We start from the raw sequence: 23,227 nt of genomic DNA on the forward strand, positions 1-23,227 counted from the left end.
TTTTTTTTTTTTTTTTTTTTTTTTTTTTTTTTTTTTTTTTTTTTTGTTAACAAGACAAAGATTTTGTTGGCATGACTTTGGAATGAGTGCAGAGCTGTTTCTGTCAGCTGCAGTAATCCTCAGACACCTGGCCAATCACTCCAGATCTAAATTCCATGACAGTCTAATTTATAACAAGCAGAAAGGTACCTTGTTCTCGGGTACTTGCAATACTGTTACAATTCAAAAGTATCATCAGTTTTGCCAAGAGAGAACCTGACTGGCAGCTCTCCTTGTTCCGAATCAAAGCAAGAGCTGTGCAACAGGTGAACCTGAGGGCACAACTCATTTTTCAGCTGTACTGCTGGAAGCTGCCTTAGACAGGCTGGCACTTTTTTCCACTCCTGTATATTGAAGACATGTGCAGTATACATGCATTTCCTCTTGTATATTTGCCAGTACTCCATTTAACTTCTAAATTTGTCTGAATTTTTTCTGAAATTCCTCTGAATTAAACTGAAGCTAAAAGAACTCTCAGGATTTCATGAAGTCCACTCCAAATCTGGGTGCTGTCACTGCCTGCCTCAAACTCAAGCCATGTAATTACTACAGTTTTAGTTTCACAAGAAGACTGAAGAGAAAAATATTAGGTTATAAAGGTAATTTCTACATTATAGAATTGCAATAAATTATGTTCCTCCTCAGTGAGCCATAAAAAAGAAGTCTCTCATGGTTTTTTATTCATGCAGTACCTCCTGGCTCATTAAGATCTCTTGATGGTGATCCCTTACCTACGTGCCATGTATATTTTTTCAGACTTGATGACAATAACTGAAAATGCTCAGTGTTTGTGAGAAGTTCCTGTTAAAATTGCTGGGCATTAATGAATTTATAAGATCAAGCTCCTTCTGTCCAAGTCTGAATGTGCATGTTTTTTAATGAAAAGGGAAAGGTTAGTTTAAAAGATGTGTGCTCAGCAATTATAAGAGGAGAAGTGTATTTAGTGTCAACACAATGCAGGTTGGGATTTCACACATTGCTGCACTGATATGATACTAATGATTGCAGTTACTGGTTAAAGGAGCAAAGGCTTATGAAGTGTTAGCTGTGTAACTAAAAGAAAGGTCTAACACCAAATGCATTTTGACCATTCAGCCAGACTAATACCAGGGGGAGAGAATGTCAGAACTTGGAGAAGCTGTCTGGTGTATGCTAATTCAAGAATGTAGAGTTGTTCAAAGCAAACTCCTGTGTTGTGTCATTCAGGGCTGTTTACAATATTTGTAAACCACGGGACTGTATTTATAAACATCAAGTTGTTTGTAGCCTTCTTGTTAAAACACATTTTGCTTCTTTAACTTATGTTTGCTAAGATACTTTTTAGTCTTGAGCTACCTTAGTGCTGCACAGCAAGAACCTTCTAACATTTACCTGTACTTGTACAGACTAGTGCCAGTTGGTCTGCTGAGGTAGAATCATCACCTCTTTTGTTTTCCACTGGCAATACACTTTGTATCTATGCATCCAGACATCCCCACTTCAGCAGGAAAATACTACCAAGAAAGCAGACATTGACTGCTTCATTCCAGTTTCCACATGACATTTCTTATCACAAAATACCTTTCACATCAATACTGTCTGAGATCAGGCCTGTCTGGCTGCTTTTTTTGACAGATTTTCACAGCTCTGGAACGTCTGTTAATAATAATGATTGAGCTATATGGCATTTCTTGGGAATTAATGATTGGCTAGAAGGACCCATTGAATCAGTGCTCAGCAAAGGACTACTTTCTCTAGCAGGTAGTCAATCCGAGGGAAATATTCAAAGGTCATCAACATTGTTATTATTTAAAAAAAGAAAATTAAATATAGAATTTGGAACATAATAATTGCAATTGCTCTGTATATTCTAACTGTTGTATATTCTTCAGATTTGTCACCAACTCAACATTCAGGTTAACTCATTAACTTTCTCTCCTAATTTCACTCCTTTTCAAACTCTCTTATTTACGTAAAAACACCCCTGCAAGAATCAGTTCTAAGACAATGTACAATTCCACACAGAATTCAATATATAGACTATGAGTCTATATGCATTTATATAACTCCCATGTGACATGAGTACATAGTGCTACAGAATTTACCAGAAAGACATGCCTGTGTTCTGTCTTAAAGCTAAACAACATTGATTCATATTGCCTTGGTGAAAACAAGTCAAAGAAATTAGAGGAAAAAGATAATAAGAATTTTGTGTAAGATTGGTGCCTAAAAGAATTTCACTTGATTAAATGGATGTGCACTTGAGTAAAGACAACTCTGCAGGTTTAGTTGAAACATTCATCCTCTCAGTTGTTTCAGAGGCAAAATACATTCCTTATGGGATAAATCTGTAGAAAAGTAGGCAATTATTACTTACCTTAAAGCAATGTCAAAGAGAGAGGTCTTGAAATCCTTGAAGTCTTGAAAGTGATGATGGTGGTGCTAAACTGGGAAATCTTTCATGTTTCTCAACTTGTTAAACGCAACTAAAATAAATGAGATGTTTATTGACTGACTTAATGGAGAAAAACTTTATAACATCACACAATAACCCAAGATACGTCTCAGTACCGTGTGTAATACACATTTCTCTCAACTAGTTTTCTTGTTCCCATTATTATAATAATGGGTTTATATTTTGATCATGCAGGTGTTCTTATAAGTACATGCTATGAAGCCATTAAACCACAAAACTGCAGGTCTGGTAAAAAGGCTTTGTGCCCCAGTCTAGAACAACTCCAGTTCATTATTAGAATTCTAAAACATGATACAGCTGAAAATAACTTCACTGCTAATACAACTAACAGGCTCAGAGAGCTCAACAACTAAAGTAACTTATAATTAATTAGGGATAGCATGATTTTGGGTTCCACAGGTCTGATTCAAAGTCTCTTGGTGCCATAAGAAATATTTTTTCCAAGGAGCTTTAATCATCCTCCTGTTTCTCCCAAGCACGTCACTTAGGGTCGAATTCTGATCTCATGGCCCTGAATCCCTCAGATGTTAGGTTCTAGCCTAAGTCCTTTGGGCTTCTTTTTCATATGGGAATTCTTAAGGAAAGCCCCAGGAACTTAGCGAAACAAGAAACTTGTACCATATTTAGTCAGGATTAATCACCCATAAAATAAATCTGGTTTTGATGTTATTATTTCCACACATGTATAGTACTAATCATGCAAAATATTTAAGCAGCTTTTTAGCCATCAAATCAACAGGGTTACTTGCATAATCTTAAGCCCCTGACAGGACTGGACCTGAAACGCCTCTAGATGCAATAATAAGTATGGAAAAGATTCATTTTGTGCAGTATTTTCAGCACTAACTGCATCACAAAGTGTTAAATAATAAATAATAGCAGAGAGAAGTATACACGAGGGAGGAATGATATGATTTCAGAGGAGACTTGAAAGGGGATGTTGATGAGGTGGAGGTTTTAAGAATTAAATATTAAAAACCAAAAAGGCTGGTTTTGGCTGGGACTGATTGTTTTTCTCTGCTAAGAAATAAAGGGGCTTTCTAACCTACCTCCTGGACAAAGATGCGAGGCTTACTGTCAAACTGTTCAGTGGAATCATCACTGTACTTAGAGTCTATTTTTAAGAGAAGGCAAAGGATTGCAATTAGCTAACTACAGCCCTCTCCGATTCCAAACGTCTGCTTTGCCCTCTGCCTCACCTTTCTGTTTATTTACCGCCTAACAACTCCACACGGACTTGGCCGAAGTTCCTGAAGAGCGGCAGCCACACAGTGGGAAGGGAGGGAAGGCTGGCACTGCAGAGCCCCGGCACACCGGCCCCTTGCCCAGGGACCACAGCAGCCCGCAAGGCCGCAGCAAGGCAGCCACAGACATGCCCCGGGGAGAAGGGAAGCTGCTTCCAGCACCAGCCCACACTGTTAAATCACGCCATAATGGGCTTATTTCCTACATTTGGTGGCAGCATAGTATTCAGGATAATATTATTGCTACTTGCACAGGTTACTGCCAAACCAAAAGGCAGAGATGACAGAGTTAAATAACAGGCATGGAGAGTGAATCACTAAAAAGTCTTTCCCAGAGTCAGTTCTCTGTTTGGGGGAAGTTATTTCGATTCTGTGTCTCGCAAACAACCCGCAGCTCCGCTGTGTCCTCTGGAGCCAGCTAACTGACATTATAGCGAGATTTTTAAATAAATGATGTGCAGGGGCAGCTCATGTTTAGCAGGCAAAGCCCCGCTCGGCCGCACGCAGTGCGAGCACCGCCGTACCTGTGCCGGGCGCGCCGGGGCGAGGGCAGCGCCCGCTCCCGCCCGGGCATAGCGGAGGTGCGGCCCCATGGACGCCGCTCCGCCCGCAGCACCTGCCCTCGCCTCGCAGGTGAGTGGAGCTCCGGGGACCGCTCGGAGAGGAGTTACCGGCGGAAGGACCGCTCTACTCACCGGGAGAGGGACGCGCCGCTCTCCGCCCGCGGAGCTGCCCCGGGCTGACCCGAGGCGCCCACCCCACCCTGCCCGGGCTGCCCTGACCCCCTCAGCGCGGGGCGGGCGGGGGGACGGGACGAGGAGGCGCTCCCGAGCTTTGGGAGACGCACCTGTGGGGAGCGGGAAGGGTCTTATGTAAGGGATGACGGGGAGCGGGGCCGAGGCGGAGGTCGGCTCTGCGGCGGGGGGGAAAGCCCCACAGCGGGGCTGGGAGGGAGGGAGAGAGGGAGGGAAAGAAGGAGGGAGGAAGGGAGGTCTGAGAGAGAGGGGCTCGGCTCGCCGGGCTGCACCGCGCTCTCCCGCAGGGCTCATCTGCCTTCTCTTCCCGCCGGCTGGATGCCGCGGCGAGCCCGTCCAGCCCCCCGCGCCCTGCCCTGGCAGCCCGGCCCCGGGCGGGGCTCGGCGGCTCTCTGAGGGAGTTGTGCGAGGGACCGCGCCGGGCTGCGCGGAGGAGCGGGCGGTGGGTGCACCAGGCAGAGCGGGGAGGCTCCTCGCTCGCCCTCTCTCCATCTCCCCGCCCCTGCAGCGCCCTCGCCTCAGCCCTCCCGCTGGTGGCCCCTCCACGCCCCTCTCTCCAGCCCGGCGCGGTGCCCCGCACGCCGCCGCCACCTCCACCCCTCGGTCCTCCTCCTCCTCCTCCTCCTCCTTCTCCTCCTCCTCCTCCCGCGCTCCCTCTCACGCGCGCTCCGCTCCACAAGTGCCGCGCTCGCTCCCCGGGAGCGCAGCGGGGACGGGCTGCGGACCCTGCGCGGGGGCGGCGGACCCTGCCCGGCCCGTCCGGGGCTGTCCGTGGTGCTGGAGGCGAGCGCGGGCTGAGCGGCCGCCCGGCCCCTGACGAAGCCCCTTTATGTTCAGCTCCTGGCGCAGCGCAGCATCCAGCAGCTCGAGCGGCGGCGGCGGCAGCAGCATCGCTGAGCCGGGGCTGGGAGGCAGAATGGAAGGCTTTATTCGGCTGCTCTTCGGCTACTTGGTGGCGGACCTTCTCACGCTGGTGTGTCGGGCTCAGGAGAAAGCTGGCCAGCAGCTGGGGAGCTTTGTGGTGCTCTCGGGAGGAAATCACTCCAGCCTCGGGGAACAGCTGGACCCCTCCGAGCCACCTCCCACCCCAGACTTCTGCAGGGGCTACTTTGACGTGATGGGGCAGTGGGACCCCCCCTTTAACTGCAGCTCGGGGGAGTTCATCTTCTGCTGTGGCACTTGTGGCTTCAGGTTTTGCTGCAAGTTCAAGAAGACAAGGCTGGATCAAAGCACCTGCACAAACTATGAGACACCGTTGTGGATGAACACTGGGAAGCCTCCTTCCCGCATAGACGACCCTCTGCATGACCCTACCAGGGATAAAACCAACCTCATTGTCTACATCATCTGTGGGGTTGTAGCAGTCATGGTGCTGGTGGGGATCTTCACCAAACTAGGGCTGGAGAAGGCACACAGACCCCAGCGGGAGCACATGTCCAGGTAAGGCTGAGTCCCAGGCAGCAGGGTCCCCTTCCCCCCTACCTCCTGCCCAACCCCTAGAGAGGAGAGAGGAGCCCGTGTGTTCCTGGGAGACAAACAGCTCCTGCCAGGCAGCTGCATTCCCCTGCAAGGCGACCGACAGAGACCAACTTTGCTGAGCAGAGCTCCTGTGGTTCCCCCAGCCCAGGTTATCAAAGTACATGCATTTGAGGAAGAGTAGGAATAACTGTGGAGTCTGCACAGACAGCAGTACATTTTTATCTGCAGTGCCTGACCCTCTCCCCAACAAGATCCAGCAAGTGTTCCCGGATATACTGTGCGTGAACAGAAATCCAAAAAAATTCTGAAACCAGCAACACTGAATTATAGAAAGGCTGATGGGTTCCCTCTTCCAACTGTTTCAAAGCTTGGAAAATGTTTTTACTTCTCAACAGAAGGATGTAAACAAATGCCATCTCACCCTCCCTCTCCAGCTGCAAAATGTTTTTTGGCAGGACCTTCCCTACTCCCCCAGCCCTTGCAAGTGTGTGAGCTATTTGTAAAATTTCTAAGCTGTGAAAATGAGTCAGGGTGGAAGGGAAGAGGAAGACACAAAAAGGAAAAGCTATTGTAGAATTTCTTACCATTTTTTCAGTTACTGTTGAGAGGTAAAAAATGGAATATGAAAGTCTTGTCTCATCCATGTGTGTGTATGTTATAACTCTGTATCCACTGTGTAATGGCTGGATTATATCAAAGAGAACCTCCCCCACCTAGAGTTAGACATGCTGTGTACCATCTACTCCAGATCCTGGCTGCCTAGTGGTGGATAAGCAGGTGGGCAACTCGGGACAGAGCCCAATGGCTTTAACAACATATTCCAAACCCAGATTGTCACAGCAGTTCAAAATCAAAGCATAACACATTTGTCAAGTTTGCAGCCTGTCTGATTCTTTATGCTAATCCCAGGCACATGAAAGTAAAGCAGATGGGAGAAAGGCATTAAAAAAGGCAAACAGCTCCATTAAAGAGTCTAAATAGATTCCAGCATATTGGGCAACTTTAGTGATGAAATGCAATGAAAGGATACCTTCTACTGGACGTGCAGGGTGGCAGAAAGCTTCCTCTTGCCCTGACTGCTGTTGGTGTAGCTCACAATCTTTAAATCTTAGATGAAGACTCATCTTTGAAAGACAGTCCAAGAGATCAACTCAACACCTGGAGCCTTATTTTTTACTGAAGTTTCTGCGTGACTTTTTGATTAACTGCTTATCTTGAAATGAACAGAGAAAGTCACAGAAATACTCCTGCAAATGCACCACCAGTTCATGAGCTATTATTTGCTATTTATAAACTGGCTGATATGGATACGCTTTTACTACTGAGGGAAAAAGCACACTGCAGAAATTTTAGTCAACTTAACGTCATGTGCCAGTGATACTTCTGCAAAGGTGTTTTTTGTTGAGCAAGGTACGATAATCCTTTAGACATTTAGAATGTCCTCAACGACTAAATTGAGAAAAATTTATTTTTTAAATACTACTCTTAAACTACAGAGCTCTTTTGGGAAAAGCTCTCCCTTGCTTCTGCCTCTCTCTGTAATGTCTTCGTGCAGACAAAAAAGCAGGGCTTGTAACAGCCACAAAAAACCAGGACAGAGTGAAGTTGTAGCCATCCCTGCTTGTTATGGCTTAAATAGGTCCTGTTTTGATGAGTAGAAATATTTGCTATCTGAAGTACAGGTGTGAAGTATTCTGAAAGGATATTCTCTCTTAGTTTCTGGAAATAAAATTATGGGGGACTGGAAAACCATTTCCAATCATTCTGATGCCCTTCAGTCACGTATACTGAAGATCAGGTTTCTGAAGTGGTTCTCAGAAGAGCTCCTCTGTTACCCCAAATACTTAACGGTGTCTGCGATCTCTTACTTTTCTTGCCATGAAAATGTTCAAGTCAGGATTATATAGAAACTTGGAAAGTCATGATCACATGGAAAAACAGTCACCCACTCAGCACACATAATAGCTAGTCGTGTTCTGAAAAAGCAGTGCTATAGGTTTTTTTTTTTTAAAAAAAAACACAACTTCTCACACTCCTATTACAGCTGTGTGGTGGCTTTACTGTTAATTTGAAAAAGAATTAAATTCTTAAATCCCTTTGGCAGTCTACAGATATATTCACTGAGTGAAGAGTTCAAGTAACCTCCTAGTCCTCAAATGTGTGTTTAACTAAAACATTTCATTCTAGCTCATTTTACACTAATAATGTCCTGAAAAAAAAGGCTGCAATGCTTAAAAAATAATTTACCTGTTCAAATAATTAATAGTACCAACAATTAATATAATATGCACCCTATATTCATATTCACCTTCTTTGATAACATTCATCACTGCAATATCAAAAAAAAGCAAATCATAAAACAACACTTATGGGTTTTTTCTGTACTGAACCTCATTAACAAGCAGAAGTATAATGCATCAAGAGTGTTAGGTAGGCCAAAGTAAAAGTACTAAGTGTTACTCCATTTTGGCTGGCAGCAAGAGAAACACAGATGCTGATTTGTCATCTGTTTCCTTAGCTAAGATTGTCTCCTTTCCCTTCCCTAGCCAATGGCTGCACAAAACACTTGAATCCCCTTCATATCTGTGAACAAGTTCACCTTTCAAAGGGATGGTTCTACTCCTAAAAAAAGGACAATGCATAATGGAAATAGACTTTTTTTTTTAGGAGGGGGCTGATTTTTAAGAAAAATGAACTGCAGAATACAACTGGTGTAAGTTATATATTTCCATTTTTGATTTACTGAAAGTATTTAAAAATGTGAAGAGAGAGCTGACATGTGGGAATAAGAACATTGACTTATAAATAGGAAGCAAAACTGTGCCACACTTATTAATTCCTTGCATTATTTCACCCTCCAGTCAGTAGATCTGCTGTTGAAGTAAGACACTGGTGTGTGTAAGAGTGTTACAGTGTCAGTAAAGGAAACCTCACAGTCCTGCTGAACATAGTTTCTATATACCTGCCTTGCACTAAAATTTTTTTTAGTACTATACCAAAACAAACCAAGAATACTCCATTAATGCCACCGAGTTTTCCTGAGGTATTTGACAATGGAAAAAGCATTGGAGGAATGTATTTATTTAGTGAAAACAACCCATAGGGAAAAAAAGAAATCGCTATTGGACAAGTCTATTTAGGAAAAAAAGAGTCAAGATTTGTCCTTTTTTAAAGAGAGCTTTGTTACTTCCTTTTGTTTTGAGAAAGAAGGCCAGGTGTGGCACTGTTGACATTTCCTTCTCCTCAGATCAGTGCTTTTCAGTCATACCCCCTGACTGCTGGCATGGAACTGTAAATCTGGAGGAGCAAAAGGGAGAGGGGGTTTTTGCAGCCTTAACTCTGCACTTTGTATTTCCTTTAAGGCATTGTACCATGATGTTTTTTTTATATCAGTCTCCTCATTTTCAAATTTGTTACTTGACATTAAAAGGAGAAAAATATTCCCTTCAGCTACAGTGGCCAGCTAAGCAGTAACAGTGGTATCCAAACAGAGGAACTGTTCCTTTACCCTCCTGTTTTTCTAGGAGAATAAGGAAATCAGATGGTGTGCACAGGCAGATCTGGCCAAGGGAATGAGTGTGGCAGTGTTGTGCATGACAGGACACAGGACTGATCTGCCAGCTGAAGCAGCCCTGGAAGCTCTGTTAGGCATGCGAGGGCAGCATCTTCTTGCAGCTTAAGAAAATGTCTGTGGGCCTTCCAGGCTCCATCAGTTCAAGTGGAGAATCCTCTCTCAAAAATGAATAGAAGACAAAAACCCCTTTACTTCTTTTCATGGAGGAGATTTTTCTGTAAATAAAACCACACCTTTGTCTTTTTCCCTAATCCTTGTGGAGAATGTGCAAACAAACCAAGAACTGGAAGGACAATATTTACAATCATGCTCTATGCTACAGCTCCTGTTTTTTGAAGCAGTGCCTCTGCCAGTGTGGCAGCAGCCTTCCAAAATCTTGTGAACCATCTCAGCTCTTCTTTCTTCCTTCAAAATGTGCTGACCTCATGAGTGGTCTTTTGTTGATCATTCAAAAGGTGTGTACCTGGGGCCAAAAATAGCCTGACTTGCCAAAATCCTGAATCCTACGTGTGAAATTATTTCCCTTATGGATTTTGACCCAGTTTTGGAGGCAAAATATGACAAGTGACCTTCCATGAAATCACCTCTTTCAGCTTCTTCAAGCTTGTACCCATAAGGGAAATGCCTGTCTCCACATGCTTTATAACACCCCAAACCATTATCATGTATCCAAAAAGGGAAATCTTTTGGTAAAGGAAATGCTGAAGTTTTGTGATACTTGGATAGTTCACGAACTCCTATGCAGGCAACATTTCTCCACTTCTGTAATATTGCAATCAATATCAACACACAGGACCTAATGATATTGCTCCCTGATTTAGAAGATTATCTTGCATTTTGCATTTCCTTAAAAAAAAAAAAAAATTCAGTATAGCAGAGGTGTAAAGACCTTCTATGTACATATAACTTTTCAATGGGACCCACTCCAACAATTTCTTCAGATAATGATCAAAATCTAAATGACTATATTTAGGTGAGACAAATGCATCAAGGTATTATAACACTCTGTTGGCCTCTGTGGAATTTTTCAGATCAAACATCTATTCAAGGATTTTGTCATGTACTGGAGCACAAGCCTCCCTTTATGCATTTCATTATATGGGCAGTCCCTAAAAGAACAAAATGCAGGTACAGCATTTCCTTTGTGCTTCAGTGATACAAGCTGCTCCACATTTTGAACTCTCCCTGAGATCAGTGGAGAATAAGGACAAGCTCTTAATTATATGAGCTATTCTGCCCTGAGAAGGCTGTACAACTTTGGCTAACACAGTATAAACATGGGCGCTGTGTTGTTAAAAATAGAACTTGGTGGTGAGTAGTTCCTCTTTTCTTAATATAGAAGAAGGGGTTGGACAACTAATTCCTTAAAAAACCCATTTGAAAAAAGCCTCCCTAAAACGGTAGAAAAGGCAGCATTTTTGTAGACAGGCAGTAGTTAATCTGCCATCATACGGGGTGTTATTTAAAGTCTACAGAGAACAATATTTACCATTTGATCAAGGGGCAACGAGAAAAGCATTTCTGAAAACCCACTCCCCCAGAGTTGGGAAGTACTAAGATCTCAGAGTTTTAACTCTTATACTGGAGTTTGGAACTTTTATTTACTTTTCTTCCCTTCCCAGAAATGTGTCCAGCTGCCTCTGCAATTAGAAGTAATATTGAAGCCAGTAATTTCCTCTGTATAGAGACATATTTGCATAAATTGATGAGATATTTAATGGTTTTGGTCTCTACTTATTTTAAACTGTATTGCAATATAATGCTTTCTTTCTGCATCGTTTTATACATGTCTTTGTGAGATTTCTTCTGTTGAATTTTTATTATTCTGCTATGTAGGCCAGCTCTGCTATTTCTGCTGGATAAGCACTGCTTCAAATGGGAGCATTACTCTGAGACCATTAATCATTTGGTTACTGTCTTCTGACCTTTTACAGTATCAACAGAGTATTCTGTAACGTGTTGATCACAACTGTAACTAATATTTTAATAACATAATGCTAGTCATAAACACAATGAAACATCAGTATTGCTCAGCTGTGTACCAAAGCTATTCCTGCCATCAGAAAGCAAGATCCAGCTCAGGATTCCTTTCTGTAAATTAAGCGAAGCTACTTTTTAATATTTAAAAGTGCAGCGCTACTTGATCAAGAAATCATCATGTCACAGAAGTACAGTGGAGGAGCTAGATGGCATTTACCATGGCTTTCAACACTGAATGCGCTTATTTTTATTTATTTCTTAGTTTATAAGCTAATATTTTTTGATACAGTATCTGGGACACTGTATATAATTTTGCAGAAAATTAAACTAAACTGGGCGTAGTGCCCAGAAAATACATCCATGCCCTTAAAAAAATTGCTCAAGAGGTCTAAAAATTAAAGCTAGTAAAACAAAAGGGAGGTAAACAATGGTCCATGATTCATTGACCTGAATAGAAAAGGCTTGCATTAAACCCTGAAGACACTGGTAACACACACTACAGCTCTCCTTTGCCTTAGGAAGCAGCTCCTGCAGCTGGGATAATTATTTCCTAGGCCCAGCAGTTCAGCAGGTGGCTCTGGGGCACACGGCTCAGGGCTAGTGCTGCTCCTGCAGAAGGCAGTGGCAAAACAGCACACAACCCCAGACTGTCACATCTTGCCACGCTGAGGGTTCCAGAGCTTAGAACTGGTTAACTCTGGATCTGCAGGGCTCATCCAGTGCTTATCTCTGTGCTGAAGAATGGACTTACACTCGGCAGGACACTCAGCAGTGAGAATGGTCCTTAGAAAATACCCCCGAGTGGGATGAGCCTGTCAGACACTGCCTGGAGCTCTGCAGACCGAGTCCACAACCAGCATCAGGGCCTGGCTTAAGTTAAGAATCCTTCTGCTTGCTCTCTCTTTGCTGGCATAAAGCCCTCATCCAGTTTCTGAACCGGCTTCAAAGGAGCAAGGAGTGTTCCTGTGCAAGCTTTGCTCCATCTGAATGACTAGGATACTCATAGAAGCTAGAAAAGATGTTTTTAATCTCCTCTTCTGGATGAGGAAAGCTTAAATCCCTGCCTACTGGATTTCTACAGGAAAATCACATGACTTTTCGACTTCAGTGACAATTTTGGACGAAAATTGTGAAGACCACTGCCTTGTGTGGTGCTCTGGGCAAATGTATGTGTAAGAATTTACTCTGACAGGCCCTGTTAGGAATCTAGTATGAAGATAACTAGTTTGTGAAAGGAACAGACATGGGCTAGGTGCTGAGGGGCTCAGCAATGTTACTGAGCACATGCAATGGCAGAACCCTACAAGTCTCAACAAGCCTAAATTATGTTCCTCCAAAGCAAAGACAGCTTAAGAACTTACTGTGTTTCCGTGTTTCACTTCTAGCACGCTGTCTAAGACAACCTAAAAAGAGCCTTAGGTGTGAAGTCTCACAATGAATCTGCTTCCCTGAATTTGTTGTGAGGGGAGCTGTTTTCTCTAGCAGACATTATGATCGACTGCATCTCAAACTGAAAAAGAGCTTGGAACATATTGGTGATGTCTTACAGATTTTGCAGGTTCATTCTGCTTTTGTTTGGTTTTCAGGGCTCTTGCTGATGTTATGCGACCTCAAGGTCCTTGTACAACAGATCATATGGAAAGAGATCTAAACATTGTAGTACATGTGCAGCACTATGAAAACATGGAGACAAGACCTCCTCCAAATAACCTACGTAAGTTGAATTATAACTTTGTCCATATCTGGAATGCTGGCACTAAAATGAGCATTGTGAAACAAATATTGGTGTGTGTCAAATGAGGATCCAGAGCACTTTGGTTCTTGCAAACTAGAAATATTCTTTATCTCAGAATGAGAAATATTTAGAATTTCCTAGTGCAAATAGTACAACAGGGAGAGAAAGAAATTTTGAATAGGAAAATTAGTTATTATATTTGTTTTTAGCTAGTCATCTTGTTTGACTGACATTGGTTTTGTATCTTTGTCTCCTTCTACCTGGTGTTTTTGCTCAGCTCACCAACCTTTGCCTTATCCTGTGTTTTGCTTTACTGAAATACAGACTGTTAAGGTTACAGCCAGATTTAACATGTTTCATAGGGCGTAATATCCAATAAGGAAATGGGCTCATTAGGCTGTTACATCATAACCTCTAGGAAATTAATTAAATACTTTCCTGGATATTGTCAGGTTGTATGTGGTTTTCACTTTCTTAAGGGAAAGATGAAAAGAAGATAAATATTTAAATTTTTAAATAATATTTTAATTCTGTGTCTGCTGTTACGTGTTTACATTATTGAAGGCAAGAAAAAAGATGCACCTTGGAGCTTCAGAGGAAATATGGTGATATTTCAAGTGGTTCTGAGGTTCTAGGCAACTTATTTCTCAGTCTGTATTAGACCACATTCTCATGCTCTGATAAATATTAATCTTGTGATGAACAATGCCACCACAGTTTCAATTTGGATATCTATTTATGTATCTTATATTCAACCATATCTTAAATATATATACATATATATAACCTTACAAATTACAGATATATTTACAAATTCAAGTTCAATATATTTATAAAGTAAAAAGGTATCATTCAGGAAGGTTTAGATTGTTGGGCAGTGGATGGCTTTGTTCTGTGCTGTTGATCGGTGTAGATGTGCATTTTGCTGCAAATTTACTTTTACTGCCTTGGTACTGGATTTTGAAACATTTAAAGCATTTCCACTCATCTTTTCCTTAACTATAGAAAGCAGAAAATTTGCTGATATTTGGAGTTTTATTTGGACTGCATTGTGCGACGATGTGAGATTTTAGTGGGTTCTTTTTTGTGGAAGGGTGTAAAAACAATGAGAGAAAGCGCAGATCCATAAGCTGGATGCACTCCTGGTGCCTGTTTGGTGGGAGAGGCTGAGGGGGATTCCTTGTGTGAGCTGTTACCGAGTAACAGAAGAGATTTAAAGGTGTGGCTCTGCTAAAGGTACCCCAGGGAGTGGGGTGTGACACCTCACCTGCCTGCCCTGCAGCTTCCACCCCTGACCTACAGAAACACAAACTTCCCTGGCAGTCAGAGCTGCTCAGGCCCCTGGAGCTGAGCTGGTTGACTTTGGAAGGTTTAAGGAGAATGGGAATATGCCCTGTGTCTCTCTTTGCTCTGTCTATAAGCTCTTTGCTCTGTCTGATCTTTCCTGTGACCATGTTTTCAAGAATGGTACCACATGGTAATGGAGTTTGGGTCCAGTCTTTCTTTTTTTCTCACGTGTGAAATGTTTATTCAGCGTCCCAGTTAATGAAGGAGCCAGAAAGGAAAGAGGTCCTCACTGCATTGATTGTATCTAGATTTTTGTACTGATCACACAGATATTTTTCTTAAAACTCATTGCATACTACAATATACGACATAACACAGCAGGCCTTTAAACTCAGTGTTTCTTGAATTTGAATTCCGATTTAAGTCTGGCTTCTATGAACTCTTGCATAAAATGCAACTCAGAGCCACACAGTTACTGCATCAAGGAAGAGAAAAAAAAGCTACATTTAAGAGGATGTTGGTTTGTGATGAGCCCATCACCCATACCAGCTCTGTCTCAGACTATGGCCCTCTGGCAATTCTGTGTGAAACAGCTCTTGCACCACTGCAATTTATACCATATAAGCACTATTGCTGCTTTGGAGCTGTTAATCCACTGGGCAGTGGAGAGGGGCAGTCCCAAAACTGCTTCCCAGGCATCTCAAGCACTCCTGCTGCAGAAGGAACCCTCAGCAGCCAGCAAGCTATGATGGGAACTGTTTCACTCTTTAATCAACTTTATGCATAAAGTCAATGATTTTAGATTGTTCAGTGCAAACCTTCAAGCGGGGAAATTGCTCCAGGCATTCTATAACCAATATTGCATACACTTACTTCAGAGCAAGTGGATCATTGTTCTGTATTTGTTGCCATTTTATTCTCATAAACTCATGTAAAACACGCCTAAATGACCTACTAGAATTAGCCAGAACATCACAGATGATTGAAGTCTGTTGAAAGCATGTGCATTTATGGTGCAGAAAAAAGCCTTTATAAAGACAAATGATTAAGACAAATTTTCCAAGCCAGTATTTTAGCAAATTGGTATTTTATAGTGGAGTTCTGAAACGCTGCAAGATTGGATATTGCTGGCAGAAACTTTGGCAGTGAAGCATTACTTACTACTAGTGCTGGAAAAGTAACAGGCTTTTTGGGGGATTTTTACAAGCAAATAAACCAGAGTGAATTACAGCTTTCATAGAAATTCTATTCCAGGTCTTCTCTTATATAGAGAAAATAAAATAGTATAAAATTATTGTATCATAAACTTTAACATGTATTTTTAAAGTTGTCTAAGTTATCACTTTCTATCTACTTTCCATCTCAAAAGGAGACTTAAATATTTGAGGCTGATGTACTTTTCATGGTGGTCCATAGATATGAAGAGGGCAGGAGGAATTTCTTAGGCATTAGGGACCCCTTCCATATTGTGTCTTTCAGAAGACTGAAGACAAACCACTGAAGGCCTAACATTATTAAAAATGTTCTGGTTTGAATGTTCATTTGCTCTTTCTGTCCTCTTGAAAATATTTTGCTGATGTTGCCAACCTATTCTGAAAGTGTTTTATGAAGGGAAGCTCTTTTGTCAAAATGACAAACTAAACATGATCTCTGACACTGAAAATGAATGTGTTTCTGTTTCTGGACTGTTTGTTACCAGAGGACAAAGATTTTCTGTGCTGCCTGCTGTTAGCTCAGCTATTTGCCAAAACTCCCAGGCCAGTGGAATCCAAAAGATCTTTTTTCAGCACCTTGAAGTTTACTCAGTTCCTTGTCCCTTCTCTTCTGATACTCAGAAAAGAACAGACATATTGGAGGTTGTGGGAAAACACAAATTTCTTTTTCTTTGCCCATGTTAATCCAGACAACCCAGATGATTTTTAGTACAAACAATTTTTTTCTTAGTGGTTGTCAGTTGTCATAATTTTCTTCCAATACTGTGCTTTCCTTAGGATTAGTTTTCTGCTATTTCCCTTCATTCACTCACATTAGAGTGGAGTGGTGCTTTGTAAACAAGCACTCAAGTCTTCTAAGAGGAGATGGTAAATAAAACAAAATGAAAACAAAGGGGGGCATTTAAAAGTTATGTTAAAAACATAAAAGCAAACCCAAATCTTTCTGTTGAATTTGAGTTGTGTTCATCTCTGACTTTCATGAATCTTAATAAAGCAGCAGCATTTGAGATATTGTCTTTTTTTTTTTTTTTTTCCTCTTTTTTTCTACTTATTGTGTTAGATGTAAGGGATTTATTTAAGTTGCTGGGATTACAACACTGCTGTAGTGGGAGTTAGAAGGCTTTGTAGCTTCATCCTCATTTCTGAAATGTGATTACTGCTATTATTTCTGATTCATGATCTATGATAGCAGAGAGAAAAAATACTGAAGGTAGTGCAATCCACAGGCACTTTTCCTAATGAGCAGTAAAAGCTCTGTTACTCTTTCCCAATAACTAGCCTGGCACTAGTGAATTTAAACAATTTATGCAGGTTCCCAAGATAAAGGTGACTTTAAAGGGAAGGCAATTATACATTGAGGAGGTTTTAAGATGAAAAATGCTAGCTTTACTTAGTTTAACATGTATGAATTATTTCATTATTTTGAATTTAACTTAAAAAAAAAAAAAGGGATTTTAACTCACCATTCAAAGAAGTAAGTGTTGCCAAATGGTCAATTTTAATATTAGCCAAAGATATGCAGCCCATGTGATTAAAATGACTATTTTTTCAAATAAATGCAGCAATGTGTTTGCTGCTGCATTTGATTGTCAGTTGTCCTGGATACGGACTCACAACAAATGCTAATGCTGAAAACAAAGCCAAGACATTTCTGTAACTGGTGCCTTATGATAAATTAACTTTTGTTTTTTCTTTATTTCTGTGTTGAGACAGTTGGCATTTACATAGGAGGGTATGCTTTGAAGTCCTTGTATATTAGAATAAGCATTTTGTATTGCACCTTCCTGGGCTTTCCCCTGTTTCTGTAAGTAGAAGCTCAGCCTGTGTTGTCCAGTGAGAGGAACTGTCACTAATTTCATGCTGTGAATTTGCAAGAATTCAATTCTTGAATTTGCAAGAATTTTTGGTGGTCTCTTTCGCTCCCTAGTGAATATGCTTTTTTTTTTTTTTTATGGTTGTCTTTGGCAAACTGATTACTTTTATGTTTAACAGACCAAAACATGTTGACATGAGATGATTCATTGTATTGCGTTGCCTCAATGTCCTTCCTACTGTTGCTCACTAGAAAGTAGGGGCTTATTGAGAAACTTCAGTAAAGAGAAGTGCTATTGTTCCAAATGCAAAGCTCTTGAAGTGGATCAAACATGATAACTAATTTGCTTACACAGTAACTGTAGAAGAATTAGTGGTTGAAAATGTGCAGACTCAAAGCGCTTCTGGTGATGGGGGCCTTGAAATTTCACCCAAACACTTCAGACACAGGGCTGCAAAATCCACAGGGCTGAGCAAATGTTTGGCCTTGTTGCAATCTAGGTTGTTTGGCTACAGTAAAAATGCCTTTTTTTGGGCTATATGCACAGAGGAATTGCACTCTTTTCTTCATAAACTTTAGTTGGCTCTTTGTCCACTCACTCAGCAGGACAAAGGAGAAGCAGAGGAGTGGAGCTGAACAGACAGGGCCACAGCCGTGTTTTATGAGTGGAAAGATGGACAATACTAATAAGTTTTCAGCCAAGAAAAAGATAGTTTTAGCAGAATGACAGGAGGAGTGAAGAAGTGCTACTGATGGAGCGCTCCAGGACAGTGAAGGATGAGGGAGAATAAAATGTCCAGCTTAGCTGAGGACGTCCTTAGTTCACAAGAAGCTCCTGTGCTGTGACAGAGGGCAGGGACTGCAGTCAGAAAGTATTGGGAACTTGCTTCCATTTAAAGCCTTAATCTCAGTGTGCCAAACCTCACTTTACTGGGGGTCCTGTGATCTATACAGGAAGCACCTTAACACTATTTAAACAAATTCTGATAATTTAGATTAAATACCTGAACTAAACACAAGCTTAGTTTTCAGTTAACCCTGGGAGAGAGCTACTTATGGCATTCTGATTGTCATAGACCACAAGTAGGACAAAGTTCACATTTAAATTATACATTTTACAAACTAATCATCCAAGAAAAAGCCCGGACTCCTGCCATCAGCCATGTCAAAGTAAATACTGCATTTTTTAAATACAATTTCGGTTTGAGGTTAGAAACTGCAAGCAGCTTTGTCACAGTTATCTTGAGACTACTTTTTAAACCCCTTTAAATTAATTTCTAATGGAAATCATGCTACAAGTAGAACTTTAAACCATTAGCAAATTGGTGACAGAATTTTTGTTAATATAACTACAGCAATACATTCCAGGTATCCAGAGCTTCCATGCTGGAACCCAAATTTCCCGAAAATTAAATTCTGAAGACTTAAGTCAGAAAATGAATTCCTCTTGCAACTCAGTCACTGTAAGACAGTAATTTTTAATCAGTTCTGAATGTGTGTTTAGCCTCATAATCGTTAATCAAAAGTTTTCAATTTACATTCAGAATTTGATTCAGATGCATAATGCTGATTTAGGAGAAGGTACTATGAAACTTCTTGAAACACCAGTGAATATTATCTAGGAAGTTAATTACAACCTGAGAATGAGAGCTTCTGGGTTTGTTTAGGAAAGACAAAAAGTAAAACAAATTAAATATCTCATTTGTCATTGACTGCTAGTGGCTTTCATCAATTAAAGTTTTTTGGGAAAAAGGGTTGATTTTAAAAATGTTTCTACTTATCATACACAATAGCTTTTTATTTATAACTATGCCAATCTTCACCAAGTGCAATATGTCAGAACTTCCACCATACAGTTAATTCCATACCTTTGGAATCATCCTGTTGGCTTAATCTGGCAAATGGAGAAAAAAAAAAAAAAAAAAAAAAAACAAAGCCAAAGCAACAGTAAACCAAAAATTTTGGGTGAACAAGGAGTGAGGGATTGCATCCTGGGTCTGTAATCAAATCAAACTGTGAACTCAACCTCATGACATATGTTCAGTGGGTCTCTCCTTTATTCTAAAATACTTCTTGTTAGATCTGATTTGATTGGAAACTCTCTGAGATAGTTATGGATCCCACCTGCAGTTTTAATTTTGAACCATATTGGGTAGGTCTTCATAAGCTCTGCTTATGTAACCACTTCCATTAGAACTGAACAATGAAGTTTTTGCTCTTTCTTCATTTATTGTACAATAAGAACAATTAGATTAGATTACTGCTTTGCATCCTATCATTTACTTCTATTCAGCTTTTAATTCAGAGAAATTTGACATATCTTAATAAACATATTCATCAATGTAAAATGTCTTTGGGAGAAATACAGTTAATCACTGACATTATCCTTTAGTGGTAAGAATTAACATTATTGTAATAAAATACTAAGAATATATTTTTACATTTTTTATTGTTGTTTAAAAGGCTGAATGATTACTTAATAAAATAAAAATATTGGCATGACAGAAGTGAGCATTGCTGTACTAGACTATTATATAGGCAGCTTTGAGTCACCCAACAGCAGACTTGAAAAGCACATATAAAGGATGAGACTCATTTTGCTGTCATTGGGGTGCAGATTAGTACTCTGAAATGTTGCCCAATGGTACAGGGATATATTTACATCCGCAAGATGAAAAGTTCAATATCTTTGGAAAACAGGATGTGTTTCCCTTGTGATTCCACTTCCACTTTGCAATCTCCATTTTACCGATTGAGGTGCTGTTCCTATCACCAACTACTCAATTTAATATCTAAAATTCTGCTTTGTCTTTGGACAGGCATGCTGAATAGCAGTGTCCTCAGTGTGGAATCACTTCCACTGCCAGATATTCCCACTATTAACCACAGCTCTCAGCAACATCAGCCATCAGTGCTTCGTGCCTGTTGCATCTTTCATATCACTGGGATTCTTAATGTCAAAAACCGGTGTAGAAAACAATGCCAAACTAATGGGGATCATGTTTTGAAAAAAAATCCAACAGTCCAACAGCATGGATTGTATTCTGCCAGATTTGTGCTCCTTAAAATGATGACTAGAGACTGATACAGCTTATTTTTTGATATAGCAAGAGTTACTTCACTGAAAGGCAAACAAAAAGTACCTTTTGCTTTCCCTGCTGGTTTGAAAGTCCCTTCACACAAACTGCCCTTGCCAAAACAATGCTGATTTAACTGCTGACTTACAGCTTAATCATCTCTCTAAATCCTTGAACTCCCACCCTCATATTTTGTCTCAAAAGTCATAGATTTGTAAAAAAAAAAATTATAAACCCATAAATTCACTGATATGTTGGTTTCTGTCCATGCATTCAGGTGCAAGTGTTAACTATTGTACACTGGTACACCCACAGCAAAAAATATAAATTTTTATCACTCTGGCTGTGCAAATCTTTGATAATACTGTATTTAAGAAGTGAAAATGCTCTTATCAGAAATTTAACATTCTTAATTTTTCAATCAGTCATGCCAGCTTTGCCAAGCAGAATAAGTACAGTGGTTGCAAACTAAAGTAGAAGAGGTCGACTGCATACATTAAAAAGCTTATGAATACACATCCCAACATTACCAGGCAATTGTGAGATGCTATTCTGAGAGAGGTTTGCACGAACTTTAATCTACAGTTTCAATCATAAATGATTTTCAGTACTTTGTTCTATGTTCTCTGCTTTACATCATAACTTTCCTCGAAATGTACACATTGGCTCTGATTCCAATTTTATTATCATAAGATAAAGTCAAGAAGGGAACTAAGTGTGCTTAATATTTATGAAATAATTTTTTTAAAAAGTTTAATAATAGAAGAAATAGTTGGGAAAAAATCTCTGGAGCCATGATGCAAAACTACATTGGTAATCATTCCCAGATGATTAAAATGTGGATTTTAATGTAATCTTTCATTTTCAATTATCACATCTAAACAGCTTATAAGTTCCTTTCAGAAACATACATTAAGTAACATATCTTTGCACCCAAGCTTAAGGCTCTAACTATACTTCTGAATCCATAATGAATCTGTAACATAATCCAAAATAATCCAATTGCCTTTTACCATCCACTCTTTACCAATTAAAGGAAAGGCACACTTGATAAAGACTTATTTATACGTACACAGACTAAAGAGAATGTGCCTGAATGTGCCTGACAAAGCCTGGACACCCTTAGAGATACCATTTGTTTAGCTGGAAGTGTCCCCAACAAACTGTCTCTAACCCTGAAAAGTTTGTTCTCACTGTGTTGGTTCAACGTTTACACTACAGCCAGGAAAAGAAAAGCCAGCCTTTCCCGTGTAGACAGTTGCTCTTTCAGGGCTAATCTGATCACTTTTGAGCTGCTTTATTGTTTTCTCTTAACACGCTCTCCACTCACGCTAAACCTTGTGCTTCCTATTGCTGTCTCCTCTGCTGCCCGTAACAAGCTGCTCCTCTGTGACCACAAATACTGTTTGATGATGCTGGATTTGATTGCTTTTTAGAAAGCCTGCAGTCAGCCATCCTGGATAACGTAGGAACGAAGTCCACAACACAGAAAAGTACACAAATGCCTACCAGCGTTTCATTTACCCCCGGGGCACTGTAGATGAATGACTTTCAGCCCTGGGTTACAGACTGGTGGTGGGTGTGACTGATGTGGAGTTGGCACAGCCTGTGAGCCTTGCAACAAAAGCTGGATTCTGACAGTGCTTGGAGTAATGGCCAGATAAAACCAATTAGATGAAATTCTGATTGGTCAAAAGTCATAGTAAAGCATTAGTCTTAAGAAAAGAAATAATTAGCCCCCAATTTCTCACAAAAGTAGTTAGTTTCTCACAGAAATAATTAGCCCTCCAAAAGATCTTCAAGAATCCAAAGAAAATCAAAAGGGATAAGATATTTGCAAAGGGGTTTTGCCTAAATTTTTAACTAAAGATCTCTTTAAGAGCTACTAACAGCAAAATTAACTTACAACAGCCATCTCCTTATTCTCCAGTATGTGTTTGAGATTTATCTTGTGTCCAGAAATTTTTGAATCAAAGTCAATAAACTAAAATTTTACCTTGGGAGCCCAGTATGCTATTCCTTAACCATACAAAGGTATGACTGTGGTGATAGAGAAGTCAGGCACTAAGTGTGGATAAAAATGTTTGTAGCAAAGCCAGCAACAAATACCAGAAACTTCTGAACCTTTAAGAATATTTAGAGGTAAAATTATTTATACTTCTTTGAAAAGGTCCACATTTTAGCAGATATATTCTAGAAGATAAGTACATAAAATACAATTTATGTTATTACTCTAGCTTTTTCTACAATTTTTTTATTATATTAATAATTTAATGCACTCAGCTAAGAAGTACCTGACTGATTTTTTTTTCCAGCTGTGATCCTATGACTCTTATAGAGAGGTCTAAATAACTTTATGCAAATAGATTAGGCTTCTTTCCTCTCAGAGTAAGCAAATTACAGCAGACAAAAGAACAGCAGTGCTGCAGGGTTCTTTTCAGGCACATACAAATGACACATTTTATATTATGATGATCTTGTATTGTCATAGTCTAGCATTTTGGAGCCATTAACATTTATTCATGAAAATCTGGTTTGAAATATTTATTTGCAAGCTGCACTTTATTTCCTGGGT

The 23,227-nt window shown here is 40.4% G+C and overlaps 1 protein-coding gene across 2 annotated transcripts in view; it reads left to right on the forward strand.

Moving 5' to 3' along the window:
- Positions 1–4,295: 4,295 nt before the first annotated feature.
- SHISA9 (shisa family member 9) overlaps positions 4,296–23,227 on the forward strand; it is a 164,870-nt gene continuing 145,938 nt past the window's right edge. The window contains exons 1-3 of one of the 2 annotated variants that reach the window (XM_027885483.1): positions 4,296–4,371; positions 5,331–5,933; positions 13,113–13,240. In XM_027885483.1, coding sequence (XP_027741284.1) covers positions 5,410–5,933; positions 13,113–13,240 — 652 coding nt within the window. In that variant the 5' untranslated portion in view covers positions 4,296–4,371; positions 5,331–5,409. Of the gene's footprint in view, positions 4,372–5,132; positions 5,934–13,112; positions 13,241–23,227 lie in introns of those variants that run through there. The other variant, XM_027885482.1, reaches the window with a different exon arrangement.

The sequence above is a fragment of the Empidonax traillii genome, unplaced genomic scaffold (genome assembly GCF_003031625.1).
Source record: "Empidonax traillii isolate 1590-97213 ecotype Southwest subspecies unplaced genomic scaffold, ASM303162v1 scaffold166:size2381449, whole genome shotgun sequence".
Taxonomy (NCBI): Eukaryota; Metazoa; Chordata; class Aves; order Passeriformes; family Tyrannidae; genus Empidonax; species Empidonax traillii.